Raw genomic sequence first — 16,528 nt, 5'->3', positions numbered from 1 at the left:
AAGACTGGTAGTATTAGTAGCCGTGGCTGGAAAGGTAGACCAGACCTGGATCATGGAGGGTCTTGAATGCCAGGCTAAGGAACTGACATTTAATTCTGAGGTCCGCTATGTTCCAACCTATGGCCATTCTTGTACAATCACCTTTTGCTATATCTATATACCAAACATGGCAATTAGATCTTTTTCTTCAAACTGATTCCTCTTTAAAATTTGTAATTATTTAGGCTTAATATCCATGGTTTTGTGTGTCATTATAATTATTTGTAGTATATATGCAAATAAAAACATCCCTCTTAAAATACAAATATTAATTTGCATTCCACCTGAAATGATCTCATAGTCAATCAGCATTCCTCCCACGGGAAAACACTAGTGAGTACGATGGGGGTTTCTGACTGGGTGGGAGGTTATGTAAGGAGAGTTGCCCTTTAAAAGGAGTCATTCAGCAGTCGTGTGTTAGTTGGCATGGAGAGGATGGTGGCTGTGAGACCAGCAGAGACAGATGGTCTATGCAGGCATGGTGAGACCCTGGCCTCCAGAGGCAGGGTGGGAATGCAGCGTGGAGATGAGAGGTACAGTCTGAATCACTCCCGTCTCTAGGAAGACCTTCTTAGAGTTGGGACTCAAACCAGTTGTCGTGTAAATTATTTAGTAAGTCAGCTGTTAAAGAGAATAAAATAATAAAATCTCTTTTGGTATTATTTCTATTTAATGTATTATTTTTATTTTTTTCTCAGTAAAACAGAGTACTTTCTATGTTTTCCATTGCCTCTAATTTAGTGATATTTTTTGATGAATATGGCTGAAAAAGGTCAGGAGCACTAAGATTCTATGCATTTTTATTGGTTATAAGACAGAATCTGAGACCTGGATAGTGCGGCTGAAAATCAATAGGCATTTCCTGTATACTTCTGTAGTCTTCCCGAACTTGTTTAATTTTTCTGGTTAGCTGACAGATAGACATAATTCTTACCCCATTGTTGTGCAGCTCAAATGACATGAAGAGTGCAACAGAACTTTGTCCATATCAGGCATTACTATACATTATACATCATAAGATGAAAGGTGTTATTATTATTATTATTGTTATTAGCTGTCTTGGCAAGGAGTTGTATAAATGACATTTCCTTAAAATTCCTTTTTTAGTTCAATGAATATTTTGTGAGTAAGACATAGAGTAAGTAGATCTCTAATTTTGGGCTTCTAATTAGTCTGATTAAGATATTAGGCTGGAAAAGAATAATTTCAGTTGGCGCTTGATGCAGAAGTATCAAGTGATCTAGACATTGTGCTTACATTTTCCTTGTAGGACTATGACTGCTGCACAGGGGCAGAGGGTATTCCAGGAATACTAACCAACAACGTATTCTTTTCTGACCAGGAATCTTGAAGTCTGATAAATATTTCTTTAGATTATTTCAGGAATGAGAGAGAAAGTGGGCTCCTATTCTACAGTCATGTTTAACTTGGTCAAACCCAATATTTAAAATATGGAATCAGCTGACGTATGGTGGAAAGAGCCCAGGTATTGCAAAAAGATGCTCTCGGTTCAGGTCTTGAGGTTCCCGCCAACTAGCTACATGACTCTGCACTTGTCACTTAAGTCTTTGAGTCTTGGTTTCACGCTATAAAATGGAGATACCAAAAGGGACCTGAGCAAAGTTGATTGTAATATCAAATAATATGACATGAAAATCATGATGGTTAAATATAAAGTGCTATGTAGACAACATCGTCATCATCATCATCATTGGTACAATAAAGGTATTTATTGAGTGCTTATTATGTTACCTGCATATATTAACTCATTTAATCCTCATAATTAGCCCCATAATATAAATACCATTATCATCCCAATTTTCTGGAGGAGAAAATGAAGGTATCTAGAGATTAAACAATTTGCCCAATACCGTGTATTAAATGGCAGATCAAGGACTTGAAGCCAGGGAAACTGACTCCAAAGCCTGCCTCATCCTTATTCCTGGCACAGTGATATTCTAATCATCTAAAAGAGTTTCAGAACTTGCAAAAATCAACCTGTAACCCACTGTGAGTTGAGAACACAATATAGAAAACATTTTTAATGGAGCAATTCTTCTTCTGTATCCTCTCTCCACTATCTCATTTAAAATATCTGGATTTAAATTATGTTAAGATGATATTCCAATGAACTTAAAAGGAGTTAGGTACAATTCAGCATCTATCTCAAAGAACATTTCTATTTCTCCCCAAACACTGTGTTGGAGAGAACTGTTTTCTCAACTTGGTACATGACTCTACGACTTTTAGCCATATGGCCTAAGAAGCCCCTTCTCGGCTCTAAGAGTTTCTTTCCCCCATGACCATAGAAGGTCTACGGTGCTTGTTTGGTCATTGGTGTAACACAGGGAAGGCGCTGGCTTCCTCCTTTCCTATCACACAGGGGGTTACATACATGTTTCCTCTTGTCTGTACTCTCTGTCCATTGAGATGAGCAAGGAGGCAAGGTGGACCCTGAGGATGGGATGACAGGTCACTGAAGTCAAACTGTGCCTCACTGACAGTTTCAGCGAGGACTGGAGAAAAGACAAGGATAAGGGTAGACATCTGTGCTGTACTCTATTTAGCATCTGTACTTACACATAGAACAACTGTAATGATAGCTAAAGTTATTGAGTGCTTCCTAGGAGCTGCACACTGTGCCAGTGTTGTTTCCATAGGCTGAAATGCTTAATTCTCCCAGCAACCCAGGGTCACGGGGTAACCATGCTCTTCAGGAATATCTCCTACAAGGTGCCGAGACCCTCACCTGCCAAGTAACACTAACCCTGCTGCCCCTGGTATTAAGAGTCTGACAGGCATCTACTTTTCTAAGCAAGGAACATCTTGGACTTTGTGGCCCTCTCTCAGATATAAGATGCCTATCTGCAAAAAGAGAAGAACCCTCTTTGTTTAGAAGTCATGTTTGCCAGGTTTTTATGAATCTATGAAAGGATAGGTAGAGAGCTGCCCTTCAGTTTCCCAACTTGTGACGGGATGTCAGCATACACTTTAAATGTGCCCTCATAAGCGAAAGAAATCTCCCTCACTGAAAGGTAGCAGAGTGGGGCCTCCAGAGCCTCATGTGTGAGGCATAGACAACACCCTCTGTTGCTTTCCTAGTGTCTAGGGGAGATTCATCAGCTCTGGCCCCTGGGGCCAACAAGCAGAGGACAGGAAGCCATGTCAGTGACATCTGGGTATTGCATGGCCTTGCACTTGGGAGGGCATGGATATAGGACATGTGAAACCCTTGGGCCAGTCTTGATCTTTTGGTGTTGTGACATTTATCCAATTGTGGTTAAAGAAAAAGAATCAAAGCTTAATCTGTGCCAGTAAGCAGGAATCCCTAAGTGTGGCAGATCCTAGAACACATGGGTGCTATTATCACTCTTTTTTAAAGCTAGGGATCCTGGGGCTCGATGGAGGTTAAGTCACTTGAGTGATGAAGCCAGAATAGAAATCCCAGTTTGTCTGCTTCTACAGCTTGCTCTTCATAACCACCACATTAGAATGCCTCCCATAGGTCCAGCAACTTAAGCAGATGGCCCTGAATCAAATTTAAGTCTATAAACCAAATCTATGACTCCCTGAGGAGACATGCCACTGTGTTAGTGGAGATTTCAAGGCAATTTATGGATACTGAATATGTATCTCTCCTCACTAACGTATATTCATCTGAATTCACTCACTCACCCATTAGACAAAGATTTATTGAGCTTCTGCTACATAGGTGCTGGGCTACTAGGCATCGTTAGGGATGAGTGAGTGCGGGGAAAACAGAGTAATGAATTAGACACAGATTCTGCTCTGAAGAGCTTACGTGGGAAGTTAGAGATGTACATAAATAAGGTATACATGATATGTACCACAAAAGAGTTACAAATAAAAGAGTGAAGTGTATTCTAGGGGGGTGTGTGTGTGTGCATGTGTGCGTGTACGTGCATGTATGTGCATGTGTGTTTGGGAATTGGTTCTGTCTAAAGAGCGAGTTCTAAGTTCGAATAAACGCTGGGAAGTATGAAATAAAAAAAAAATGACTGTAAGAAGATCAGTTTGGTTAGCGTGAAGGGTTCATAAAAAAGCGATGGAATTTTAGACTGGAACTATAAGCAAAACATTACACTTTACATTCAGATGAGCGATGTGATTGGTTCTGTGCTGCAGCAGAAGGCTCTGGCATTATTATAGAGCAAGGGCCAGCAAACCACAGCCTGTGGGTCAAATGTGGTCCATGGCCTGTTTTTCTATGTCCAGTAAGCTGGAAATGGCTTTTATATTTTAAAGGTTTGTTTAAAAACAAATAAGCAAACAAAGAAAAATATGTGACAGAGACCATATGCAGCACACAAAACCTAAAATATTTACCATCTGCTTCTTTACAGAAAAGTTTGCCAACCTGTGCAGTGTACGGGATGGAATGTTGGCAGGATATTGGATTAGGGGAGACTAGGTTAGGAGGGGACAGCAATAGTCTAGGCAAGGAAGAATGAGGGCATGGGTGAGTGTGGAATTTGGGAAGGCAGGGCCTGGAGGAAGTCAAGGATGGTTATTTTTGCATTTGAGAGTTGTCTCAAAATGACAACTGAAATCAGAATAGTGAATGAAAGACAAAAGAGCCAAGACCTTATCTTTAATAAACATCAGTTTATAGAGTGGGGAGGAAGAGGAACTAGAAATAGAAAGATAAATGAACTGTAAGAGAAATGGCAAGGAAATAGAAAGATCATCTAACAAACGGAATCCATGGGAAAGTAACTTTGAAGAGGAAAGAGCGAGTTGACAGTGTTCAATGCTACAGAGAAGTTACTAAAAAGGACGCAAACCTGATGACCTAATATCTCTGCTTCCATTTATTCCATTAGCACATCTTCTATGTCTTGGCTTTTCCTTGCCTTCAGGTGCCCTACCCGAGTGAGAATGTGATGGTATTGAGATGCCACAGCTTCAGCTGCTAGGACATAACATGACCTATTCCTTAAGTTTAGGTTCTTAGGTTGCATGTCCATCATCTTCCAAATAAAGGTAGATACCAGGTCCCCTCTGAGTCTCCCCAAACTACCTCTTCTCTAGGTCTCTGTGTCTCTAGACATCCTTGGAAGCTTCTTGACTGATGAGGTTTAAGGAAAAATCAGTTTATTTTCTGTATTCCTGAACATCCTGAATTGATGGACTGCATAAACGTACTTAATAGTCTAGCTACAATGTTTGTGTCTAGATTTTAGAATCGTTGTTACCAGCTAGAGGAAAGTAAGAAGGAAGCTCACGCTGCCCTATCATAAAGACTGTGAAGTGCATTACAAATGCAGAAGAAGCATTCAGGAGATCAAAAAGTGAAAGGTTTAGAACAACAATTGTTGGGAAGGCTATTGACTAGAGATGAATAAAAGGATTGCCCAGCATAATTGAAGGCCTAATTGAACCAAATTAGAACCAAATGACTCAGCTTTGGGAGTGGTATCGAGAGGTATTAAGTACACAGGGCCGAGGAATAGATAGGTGAGAGGAGTCAGATGAGGGAAGAGTGGAAATAGATAGTTTGGACTGTCAACTAGGCACAGGACAAAGAAAACTACACTTTAAAACATGCTGCCACATAGAGTATCTCAGGAGCTTTATCTCAGACTAGTGAATTATGGAGAAGTTTGCCATTCAAGTTTTCTATGAATAAAGTGATGGTGGTGGGGAGAGACGGGAGGGCGGTTGTGTTTGGAGGCGGGACGTGAATCCTAAAGTCTTGGATTTGGAAGCAGCATCAGTTTTTTTTTTCTTTTTTTTCCAAAGATTGGCACCTGGGCTAACAACTGTTGCCAATCTTTTTTTTTTTTTCTGCTTTTATCTCCCCAAACCCCCCTGTACACAGTTGTATATCTTAGTTGCATGTCCTTCTAGCTGTGGGATGTGGGATGCCGCCTCAACGTGGCCTGACGAGCAGTGCCATGTCAGCACCCAGGATCTGAACCCTGGGCCGCCGCAGCGGAGCGCGCGAACTTAACCACTCGGCCATGGAGCCGGCCCCGCAGCATCAGTTTTGAGTGGAGACATGATTCCCAGGTGTGACTGGGAAGTGGCGGCAAGGGGAAAGCACTGAGCCCTCTGAGGCTCTGCAGCTGGGAGAAGAGGACAGTAAATTAGAGGAGCCATCTGTGTGGAAATGGAGGATGATGAACTAGGAGCTGGGCGGGCATCCTCCTTCACCATGACTCGTTTAGGGCCACACAGACCATGTGGCTTACATTGCTGGTCCAACCAGTACTCCTTCACTATAGAATGTCGAAAGTACATGCACTGCTCGAGCCTGGGGCTGGTGGGTTGGAAGTGGTGACAGAGGAAGGCTTCTGCAGGAGCTCAGAGAGCGGACAGGAGCTCCAAGAGGCAACAGCAAGGGGAAGGAGCTGACTTGTGCCCTGGAACTGAAAGGCTCCATGATTTCTACACACACAATCAGCCTCAGAGTGGGCTTTGCCACTTGGGGTCCTCTTTTCCTGGTCATGACATTCTTTATGAGCAGACCCTCTTGAGGAGGAAGAGAGTGGGGGGACACTGTGTCCTGGTCCCTTACATTTGCCCCCAAATTAATATGCTGCTGTGAACAGTTTTTATCTCTTTAATTTTTATTTTTTCTGGATAATAATGATGGAATTTAGCTCCATAGGTTGGTATGTAGGGTGATACATCCTCTCAGAAGGTGACAGCTTTTGAGATGTTGTTTTGACCCAAGGTGGGAAATAAGCAGAGGAGAAATGAATTTCTTCAAGAGCAATATGAAGTAAGTAGAAGGTACTCTTACAAAAGGCTCCTCAAGGCATATTTTCCATGAGGCCACACAGCCCAGTGGCCCAGGTTTCACAAGCTAAATATGCGTCCACAGTGCAGGTCTTTATTACATAAGTTAATAGGATGCCAGGATGAGAAAGGTGTCAGATCAGCTTTAGAACCAAATCCCTTAGCAGAACTCAGCAAGAGTTAGAGTGCCCTCAGAATATTATATCCCACTTAGTTTGTCAAGGGAATCAAAAGACTCCTCGAAGAATGTCAGAGTGAAGAGGAACTCCACTGTGAACATCCTTGTTCCGCGTGCTAAGCTACACAGTATGGTGAGTAGACGCTACTTGGGCTCTGCCACAAGACAGCCCCAACGTGGCTCTTCCTGGCTGTGCACACATCTCCTCACCTCTCCAGCCTCAGTACCCTCTGATGCTCCCTTCAAAGGGAGGAAAATAGGGGCTGGCTCAATGGCATAGTAGTCGGGTTAGTACGCTTGGCTTCAGTGGCCCGAGTTCTCGGGTTCAGATCCCCACATGGACCTAAACATGGCTCATCAAGCCACGCTGTGGCGGGATCCCACATACAAAGTAGAGGAGGATTGGCATAGAAGTTAGCTCGGTGAGAATCTTCCTCAAGCAAAAAGAGGAAAATTGGCAATTAGGTCAGGGCCAATCTTCCTCACCAGAAAAAGAAAAGGAGAAAAATAATGCCTATCTCATGTCCACCTCCTTTAGAAAGCATCTAGTACTGTCCATGCACATATATAAACCCTCAAAAATGGAAACTATTTTAATTGCACTTATGATTTTAAAAATCCTAATTTCTGCCTAGATGTGGAGATAAGGACAATTTATTTCCTTTAAGATCCGATTGCCTTAGCCCACAGCTAGGGATACCTCACATATCTTGCAATAAACACCTCATGTTAAAATGCAGTTGACCTTTTCAGCAGGGGCCATAATTACACAAGATGACAATTATCAGGCAGAATCCTAGGGAACAGTCCTATGAAATATCCTGAGAAGCATATTAAGCCTCATTTGGTTTTATGACTTCGAACTGCTTCCTAGAATTTTAATTCTAACTGCCCCTCTAGGAAATTTGCGGGACTGCTCAAATGCATAGTTCTGGTAAGATTTCACAGTCAGCATTGGCCTTAGCGCTGGAAAATCATTAGTACTCAGGAGGAAACCCATATTGTGGCAGGTGGAAACTCAGGGTTTCACGCGCCTCCTTGGGGGCGGAGGGAGCCTTTGAGCTGAAACGCCTTGAGCTAACCACATCCTCCGACCTGGGAGGAAGCCAGTGGCACTCTTGGGGTTGACAGAGGCTTGCCTGGGGCACCAGCAGTCGTGACTGTGAACACCATCTTCATGCTGGCTTCTCTATACATGGCGTCCAGACCACCTAGGTCTACCGAGACTCAAGGATTAGAGGTGCTGTTCCCTTCTCCTCACCTCCACTCCTTTTGCCCCAAACCTGAAAGCTGCTGCAAGGCTTCACAAAGGTCACACGGATGCTTTCTGGAGATGGGTCTTGCTTAATGGAATCAAGTCCTCTTTTTCTAAATAGCAGGTTTCTCAAACTCAGAAATTGCCTCCCTCCCTTGCTCCTGGCAGTCTCAGTGAGTCCCTGTGTGTGCCCCGCCGTCCTAGGCACAGGCACACCATTGCGAACAAGTCAGTTCCTGCCCTGCCTTGAGGAGCTTGCAGCCTAGTCGGGGAACTGGTTGAAGGCAGCTCGCTCCAGCTCCACTCTACCCTCTCAATCTCCCTATGTTCACTGCAGCATTATTCACGATGGCCAAGAGGTGGAAGCAACACAAGTGCCCATCAGTGGATGAATGGATAGTGGCTGAGCCTTTTAGGGTCTGGCCCTGGTGCCACTTTGGAGGAGAAGTGCCTCCTTGATGTCTCTAATCATTCCAGGATGCCCACACTGACTTGAGATGGCCCAGAACCTGAGTGAGGCCACTGCTCAGGTTTAACTGCTCCTTTCCTTCCCCTGTCACAGGCTCAAATGACCTTCCAGAACAGTCTCCACTTGCTGAGACCTACCGGGAATCTACCCCAAGTGGGCAATGTGCTATGTTTGCTTCAATGAGACAATGTCTGTACAAAAAAATTTCCCACAGAGATTAAACACCACAGGTTTTGAATCCTAGTTCCTCATTTACTAATCGAGTGAGCTTGAGTTTCCTCATCTGTAAGGTGAGGATGATAACTACACCTCTCTCATCAGGACTGTGGCAGAGATCACAGGGGATAGTGATGTAAAGATTTACCACCCTACCTGGCACATAGCCAGCGCTCCATAAATGCTCGCTCAGGTGGTTTCTTCCATCCTAAAGAAGGTCTCTGTGATTACACCACATTTGCAAGACCCTTTCCCCAGATGTAAGAAATGTTTCATTAGCTATCAGAGGACGCTTCAGAAACTACAGAAGTTTCCAGGAATCCTTTGAATACATTTCTCCCTTTTCTATTTGTACGATTAGCATATTAGCTTGGACCCTGTGTCACTAAGATATTTGACAATAAAAGCACATCAGTGATTCACTACTCACAAGCAAAGTGAAACCTCAAACCTAGGAGAGGATCAATGGAAGCATCTTCCAGGAGCAAACCTATTTTCTCTCTTCAGCTCATTTGGGTGAGGTAATCGGAGGCACTTGGAAGGAAGTCAGGCTAAAACTTCAGTAGGAAGTCAGGCTAAAACCCTGCTGCACACACTTCATTAAATCCAGGCAGGAAAAGCAGGGTCTTAACTACTGCAGGGAGCAAACTACAGGAGCCAGCGGAGCCTGAGGAAGGTTGCGAGCTTGGCCAGAACTAAACAACAGTGGGTGCAGGACTCAAGAAGATGGTGAAACAGACAGAGGGAACGTGGAGAGGGCTCTGCCCCTCATGGGGAACACTTTACATACCAATTCCTTCTTCTTCATGCACTCCATGAGGATGATGAAGAGATGCTGAGCCTGGGTTCGAGTGTATGTGAATGTCTTCTGGATGGTCACCAGCAGCTGGTCCCTCAAAGATTCATTTATAAGTCTGCAAGGAAAAATAATGTCAAAAACAGGTCAACCCAGCTCCTCTACAGTATGTATTTCTGAGAAAAATTATAGAACACAAGAAAGCATTATGAGGATTTACTTTAGAGAGGAGTTCTTTCTGTATTTTTCTCACAACAGTTATTCGACTGTGATAATTTAAAAAACCAGTGCATTTAAAAATAAATCCGTTTTAATATTTCAGAACCTAAAAGAGTAAAGTAAGAAGATTGATTTAGTTATTTTGTCTCTCTCTTTCCTTTATATATGTGTCTAATACTCTCTTTCTCAAGTATTGTTATCAAAAAATGCCTTCAATTAATCCTTTGCATCTTGGTAAAAAATTTACTGTGTTACTTATCTGAAGAAGATTTAAATTTCAACTTTATCTCTAGTTGTGGAAAGAAAGCTTATATCCCAGTAATGGATTTTTGAACACCAGTGAGGAGAAATAGGACTTATGTTTCCTCTAAAATCATTCCATGTAAGTGGTAGCTTATCTGACCTATGATTCAGGACATCATTATGCTGAGCTTTTACTGTGTTACAGCCAACGAGAAGAGTCTGACCAATAAAGACATATCATATTGACTATTTCATTAAAAGACAGTTTTCCTACTATAGAAGAATGAAAGAAAGCAAGGAAGGTGCATCATGTCCAATCAATGCTCTATTATCTCTTGAATAGGGACCAAATCATAACTAAATTTTAATTCCTCTCCCGCTAGCCTGGTGAGAACTAGGCTGTCTCTACCAGCCATCAAATGGCAGATGAAAATTCACTTTATTATTAACAGATATTGTCTGAAATCAGGAAGATAAAACTGCTCTCAAGGGCCAGTGACCAAATTATCATAATTTGCCCAGTATTTTACAGTTCGCAATTTTTTTTCATAGTTGAAGTATCAGCAACTCCTATATATGACATAAAATATAATTATTCTCATTTGGTGCTTACAGGAACCCAATAGGCAAAGGATTTGTACAGTTTAAAAGGGAAAGATAGTGTAGCCAGAAAGAGCCAGCTGCTTAAGGTCACTCAGCAGAGAAGTGGTAGAGCCGGAACTAGTTTTTCTGATTCCTTGTCCAGTGCTCTTTCCACTACACCACGCTGCCTCTTATTACACCAAGTGCACTACACCGCTGCCTCTCTTCGTCACTGTGGCTGATAGAGAAGGACATTGTGAAATTTCCTTTAACAGAAAGCATGACAAATTTTGTTGCTTAAAATAAAGCAAGATGGGAGGCCTGAGAATATCTTCATATCACTGGTCTGCTGTGCCCCAGGATTGTGTGAGGATTCACCTGGGTGTACTAGGTTGGGCATTATGGTGGCCCTACTTTGAGGAGGGTGCATTCCCCATGACAGAATTATACCAAGATCTTGGAACGTCACTTAGCTTGATGGAGAACTGGGTTAGCCCTTCTGCTCCCCAGGAAGATTTATATCATGAACATATACATTTAGGAAAAGAAGGTGGTCCAGATAAGGTTACAAAATGATTCCAGATCCTCTCAAGATTACTAAATTATTTTGGAAGACTCTGTGGCCTTAGGTGTGGGCCAGTCTGAAACCTTTCATTCATTCATTCATTCATTCAACATTGCTTAGGGGTTTCTATTTAGTGCCAGGGCTACAGGGATAGATGAGATATACACACTCCCAGCCTTCGTTGAACTTAGACACCCGAGGAGTAGAAAGACAGGAACCAGCAATGCAACTGTGATTGACAGTGATGAAGAAGTAGAGAAGCTTGTGGCAGGTGAGTATAATCTAATCTAGGAGGTTCAGGGGAGACTCCTCTGAGGGACTGCTGTTTTATCTGAGACATGGAGAACGAATGAGCGTTAGCGTGGTCAGCGGGGTCGGGAGCCGGCTAAGAGCGTTCTTTGCAGGAAAAAACAGCATGAATAGGCCTAGTTAGGAGAAAATAAAAAGAAGGTTGGTATGGTTTGAGCATAGGGAGTAAAAGAAAGAGTGGAACAAGATGGGGCTGCAGGAGGGATGAGCAAGGACAAGATCATGGGGGACTTTCCAGATAGTGTTCGAAGCCATTGAAGGATTTAAGTTGGAGAGTGACATGATTACATTTGTGTTGCCAATGAATCTTCTTGAAGAGTCCAAACATGAGCAGTCAGACCTGGACATGTGTCTACTTCTCAGGTAACCCATGTGGATGGGTCTAGAGGGTTCTGTAATATCAAGTGTACACACAGGTTGTACATGATTAACAACAGGAGAGACTCTCCTGATTAGCCACTTGATAGAGCCCGTCATTTGTCTGCAGCTGTCTAATTTCGATAACAACTCAAAATTTGTTTTCCATTGCCAACCATCTGTAATGGAGTCCCAGTTCCCTGAGGTCATTAGCTGTTTGAAGGATCTGTCTGTCACTTGCATCCAGCCTGTCACTTTGTGAAAATTGAGGAATGATATGCAACTTAGCTGACACTGATTGAGGGCTTCAGTGCTTTGGAGAGCTGAAAGGCACTAAGAATCTTATACTATTTAGCCCAATTTTGCAACGGACTGAGTTGTGGCTTTGGCTAAATCATTTAGCAGTAAGAACCATGGAATTCTACTTCTAGAAGGAGAACAATTCTCTAGGTTGGTGTTTTCCAAAGTGTGGGATGCCTGTCATTGATGGAGCAGAGATGGTTTTCACTGGAACAAAGGTGATCTGGTCCTTCCAAAGGACTAAGTTATACTCGTTAAATATTAAATAACTGTTATTTCTGGTTCAATTCTTTTCCCATCTTTCTGAGTGCATCAAGAGGAAAATCTCATTTTTGATGCTTTTTGGCCTTTAACAGCTCCCCAATATTTGAAAATTTCTTCCCCTTTTGACAAAGAAATAACAGCTATTATGTCCTATGCCTTTGGCAGAAAGAGTTTAATAACACAGTGTTAAAAAAGATCCCACATGACATTTGACGTGTTCATAGCACGTTATAGCTTATGACACACAGCAGCCTACAGAGATAATCTCATTTGGTCTTCGTAACTATCTGAGTCAAGCAGGTATTCCATTCTGCAGAAGAGGAGACTGTGGCCCAAGAGGTTAAATGATTTGTGCAAAGTCGCATAGCTTGGTGCTCTCAACACTTGAGTTGATTCTATTGCATTCAGCCTTCCTTCCGTGCTGCTGCTTTTCCTGATTGTAATCTATAAATATGTCTTTCAGTTTCCTAATTGTCTGCGTTGGAGGTAGAAATTTAAGCGTATTCACTGTGAGAAATTGCTTTTCCTTTTTTGTGATATAGAGAACATCTGAAGGAAATCAGATGAGTTTGAAGAAGATAAGGGGAAACCAGTAAATGAAAACAATGGCAAAGTGCGTGGAGTACATTGAAGATTAAATTTGCTTCTAATTTTTCACAAGTATTTCCCATGCTGAACTAGATTTTTTTCTATTTGGCACAAAGGCTTCCTCTGTGTTCTCCAAGTACCCTTTCTTATTGTGTGGCCATATTCCTTAGGATTTTGGAAGCCTGCTTTCCTGAAATTATTGCTTTCTTAGCTCTTCTCATTTTTTTTTTTCTTCACAACACTGGAATGATTTAAAAGTCTTGACTGTGATATTTAATCTTCAGCAAAAATAGAAACAAGCCCATTTTTAGATTTCTTTTTATGGCATTAGAATAGTGATTGAAAATTTCTTGACATCAAAACATGGTCATAGTATTATGTAAAATTTTAGTTCTAGAATTGAGTCTTTGACAAAGTGGTGCCTATTTACAGAAACTGTTAATTTGTGGCTCCATATGTACCAATGCTATTTTTGGTATACCTCAAATTAGAAGGTTTTCTGATTTAAGAAGTGTAGTCATTAAAGTGAGGAAAATCTCTAAGCTATGGCATTTGTGTTTCCATTTAAATGCTGTACTTGTGATCTGGAGCTCTTTAGACGAGTCACAGAGTTATTTGAAATAGGTCAGTGTTCAGACAGTGCTCAAAAGGTCCCACAGTTTGTGATTAGTATTCTGTTCAAATGCTGCCAATACAACCCACATGTACACTCTTTTCTCAGGAGGAATATAATTACCTGCAATATCAGAGTTTTGTTCCCGGATACAAAGTTAGAAAATGCATTTTGAATTCAATGGCACTTGAAGAGCTGGACTGAGGTGACCGAGGTTAATGACTTTTGAGGAGAGGAGGCTTTCTTGTGTCCTCCATAGACACTCTCTATTAACTTATTCAGATACAATATGAGAAAATTTTACTTATGTAAATAAAAAAAGATTGTTAACAGTATCACAATTTGGTACTTAAAAAAGTATCATTTCCCATGGAATCTCTAATGCTGTAAAGAAAAATGAAATTTTATCATTTGCTTGAAGCTAAAGCAAGTTACTAAATGAGATATTAAGGGCACAGAAAGGTTACCATGTCTTGTCTAACATCACAGAGAATGGTATTTTCCTTTTCTATCTCCTCCCCTTCTTCTTATTTAGTAAAAGTTACCACTTCCTCCCAGATGCCATGACTCTGGGGTCACAAGTGACAGCATGATTCTTCCCAGAGAGGCAGGACAGCATTGTGAATAAAAGCATCATGGCCCCCAGGCCAGGCTGCCTGGAGCTAAGCTGTCACTTGCTAGCTATGTGATCTTGTGCAAGTTATTTAGTCATTCCATGTCACATTTTTCATATATGTAAAATAGGAATTAAAATAGTATAATCATAGACCTGTGACTATTAAATGAATTAATTTTCGGAAGGGGCTTAGAAAAGTGCCTGACACATAGCAAGTCTTTTGTAAGCATTTGCTGTTATTTAAACATAGTCCTACAATGCTCCTTAAGAAAGAGTCCCTGACATATTCCTTCTTGTCAAGTGGCATGACCTGTGACTGGGCCTTCTGTGGGCAATTCAGAGCTCTTTCCTGGGATCGACAGTGCTCTGCATACCTGATGAGCCCGATGGTTGAAGGACCATTACAATCTAGGCTGAGGAAATAAGTTTCCCACTGCAGAGAGGTCAGAGATCACCAATTCTTTCTTACATTTGGGAAATAGAGATACTTAGCTGATTTAAGAGACTTAATTATATGTACATCTATTTATGTATTCATTCGACAAACAATATTGCTGCCTACTATCTGTCAGCACTTTGCTAAGGGTAGAGAGATGAATAATATTCAATTCTAGTCTCAAAGAACTCACAGAGTTGTATGCCGTATATTCTGGTAATCTCTTAATAGGTAACACACCCCCAAACATAGTGATGTAAAACAGTGTTTATTTATTGTGTTAATAATTTTGTGGGTCAGGAATTCACGCAGAGCACAGCAGGGATGACTCATCTCTGCTTCTTGATATCTGGGACCTCAGCTGGAGAGGCTAGAAAGGCTGAAGATGGCCAAATGGCTCAAGTGGGGCCATATGTCTGGGGCCTCAATTCTTCTCCATGTGCTGTGTGCTGGAGCTGGCATGTCCAAGATGGCCTTTTTACTTCCAAGTCTGGGATAGCTGAGAGAACTGACGGCTGGCTGGCATTGCTCTCTGGTGGTTGCAGAGTAGATGGACTTCTTGCATGGCAGTGGACTTCTCATGAAGTGGGGATTCCAAGACAGAGTGTTCAAAGAGGCCCAGGCAGAAACTGCAAGGCTTCTTAAGACTTATCCTCAGAAGTCCCCGAATATCATTTCCTTACACTCACTTAATCAAGCAAGTCACTAAGAGCAGCCCAGATCCCAGAAGAGGGAAGGAATAGACTCCAAGTCTTGATGAGAGAAAAGCATGAACACACAGAGATGGAATATATTGATGGCGATCATCTCAGACACAAGCTACTCCATTGAGTGATTCTGTTCAGATGAGACATTGTAAAACAGAGATCTTTTCCATATTTCAGTGATACACAGCCTCAGCTGCCTTACTTTGAATTCTCTTTTAACAACTGATTATAATGAGAACCACCATTTTCCTTAAAAGTGCTAGTCTAACCACTCATAAATATTTTTTAAATGTTATTACTAATTTGAAGCATAGAACTTGTAACTATTTTCTCCTCTGCTCCAGCTGCCTATTTACATCTATTTAGCACCTACTGTGTACCAGGTTATTTCTTTTTGGCCTTGAGCACCTGGCCAGAGCCTGTTTTTCATGGATCCCATCATCAAATTGTCTCCCGTACATGCTGTATGTAAGGGACATCTTCAGTAAAATGCGTGCATGCTTGGGTCAACCTTTAAAGCCCAGGGTAAGTTACTATCAAAAACAGTGGGTATTTTCTTTGTGCTCTTATCTCACTTTGGGGTCTGTGTACAGAGAATGCAACAACAGAAACTTTTGGCTTTGACAACTCTTTCCAGAAACTGGATAACAGAGAAATGTGACTTCCTAAAATATTGTTCAAGTTTACCTCAATCTTGATGTACCTTGGGTTGGACCCTTATCATGTCTTACTCAGATGGTACCAACAGAGGACCACTGATTGGTTTCTTCTCTATCCTCCTCTAATCTGTTCCCCACAATGTTGATAGATGGTTCTTCTACAAAGTAAACATGATTCTATCACGTCCTTCTTAAAACCCTGCAATCGCTTCCTATCACTAGCAAGATAACACCTCAATTTGCATATGACATTAAAGGCTTGTCATGGTTTCTCCCCCCAGCCAGGCTCATCTCCTGCTACTCTATCACACAAATCCCATGATACGCTCTCACCCACACACGCCAAAGTCTT

At 41.8% G+C, this 16,528-nt stretch overlaps 1 protein-coding gene across 16 annotated transcripts in view; it reads right to left on the bottom strand.

Annotated features, from left to right (window-relative positions):
* TRPM3 (transient receptor potential cation channel subfamily M member 3) overlaps positions 1 to 16,528 on the bottom strand; it is a 502,456-nt gene that overhangs the window by 154,930 nt on the left and 330,998 nt on the right. For all 16 annotated transcript variants that reach the window (XM_070248626.1, XM_070248627.1, XM_070248632.1 and 13 more), the window contains one exon: positions 9,713 to 9,836. In XM_070248626.1, coding sequence (XP_070104727.1) covers positions 9,713 to 9,836 — 124 coding nt within the window. The remainder of the gene's footprint in view (positions 1 to 9,712; positions 9,837 to 16,528) is intronic.

This window comes from Equus caballus, chromosome 23, assembly GCF_041296265.1.
Source record: "Equus caballus isolate H_3958 breed thoroughbred chromosome 23, TB-T2T, whole genome shotgun sequence".
NCBI lineage: Eukaryota > Metazoa > Chordata > Mammalia > Perissodactyla > Equidae > Equus > Equus caballus.
This window is presented reverse-complemented; position numbering and strand designations above follow the sequence as displayed.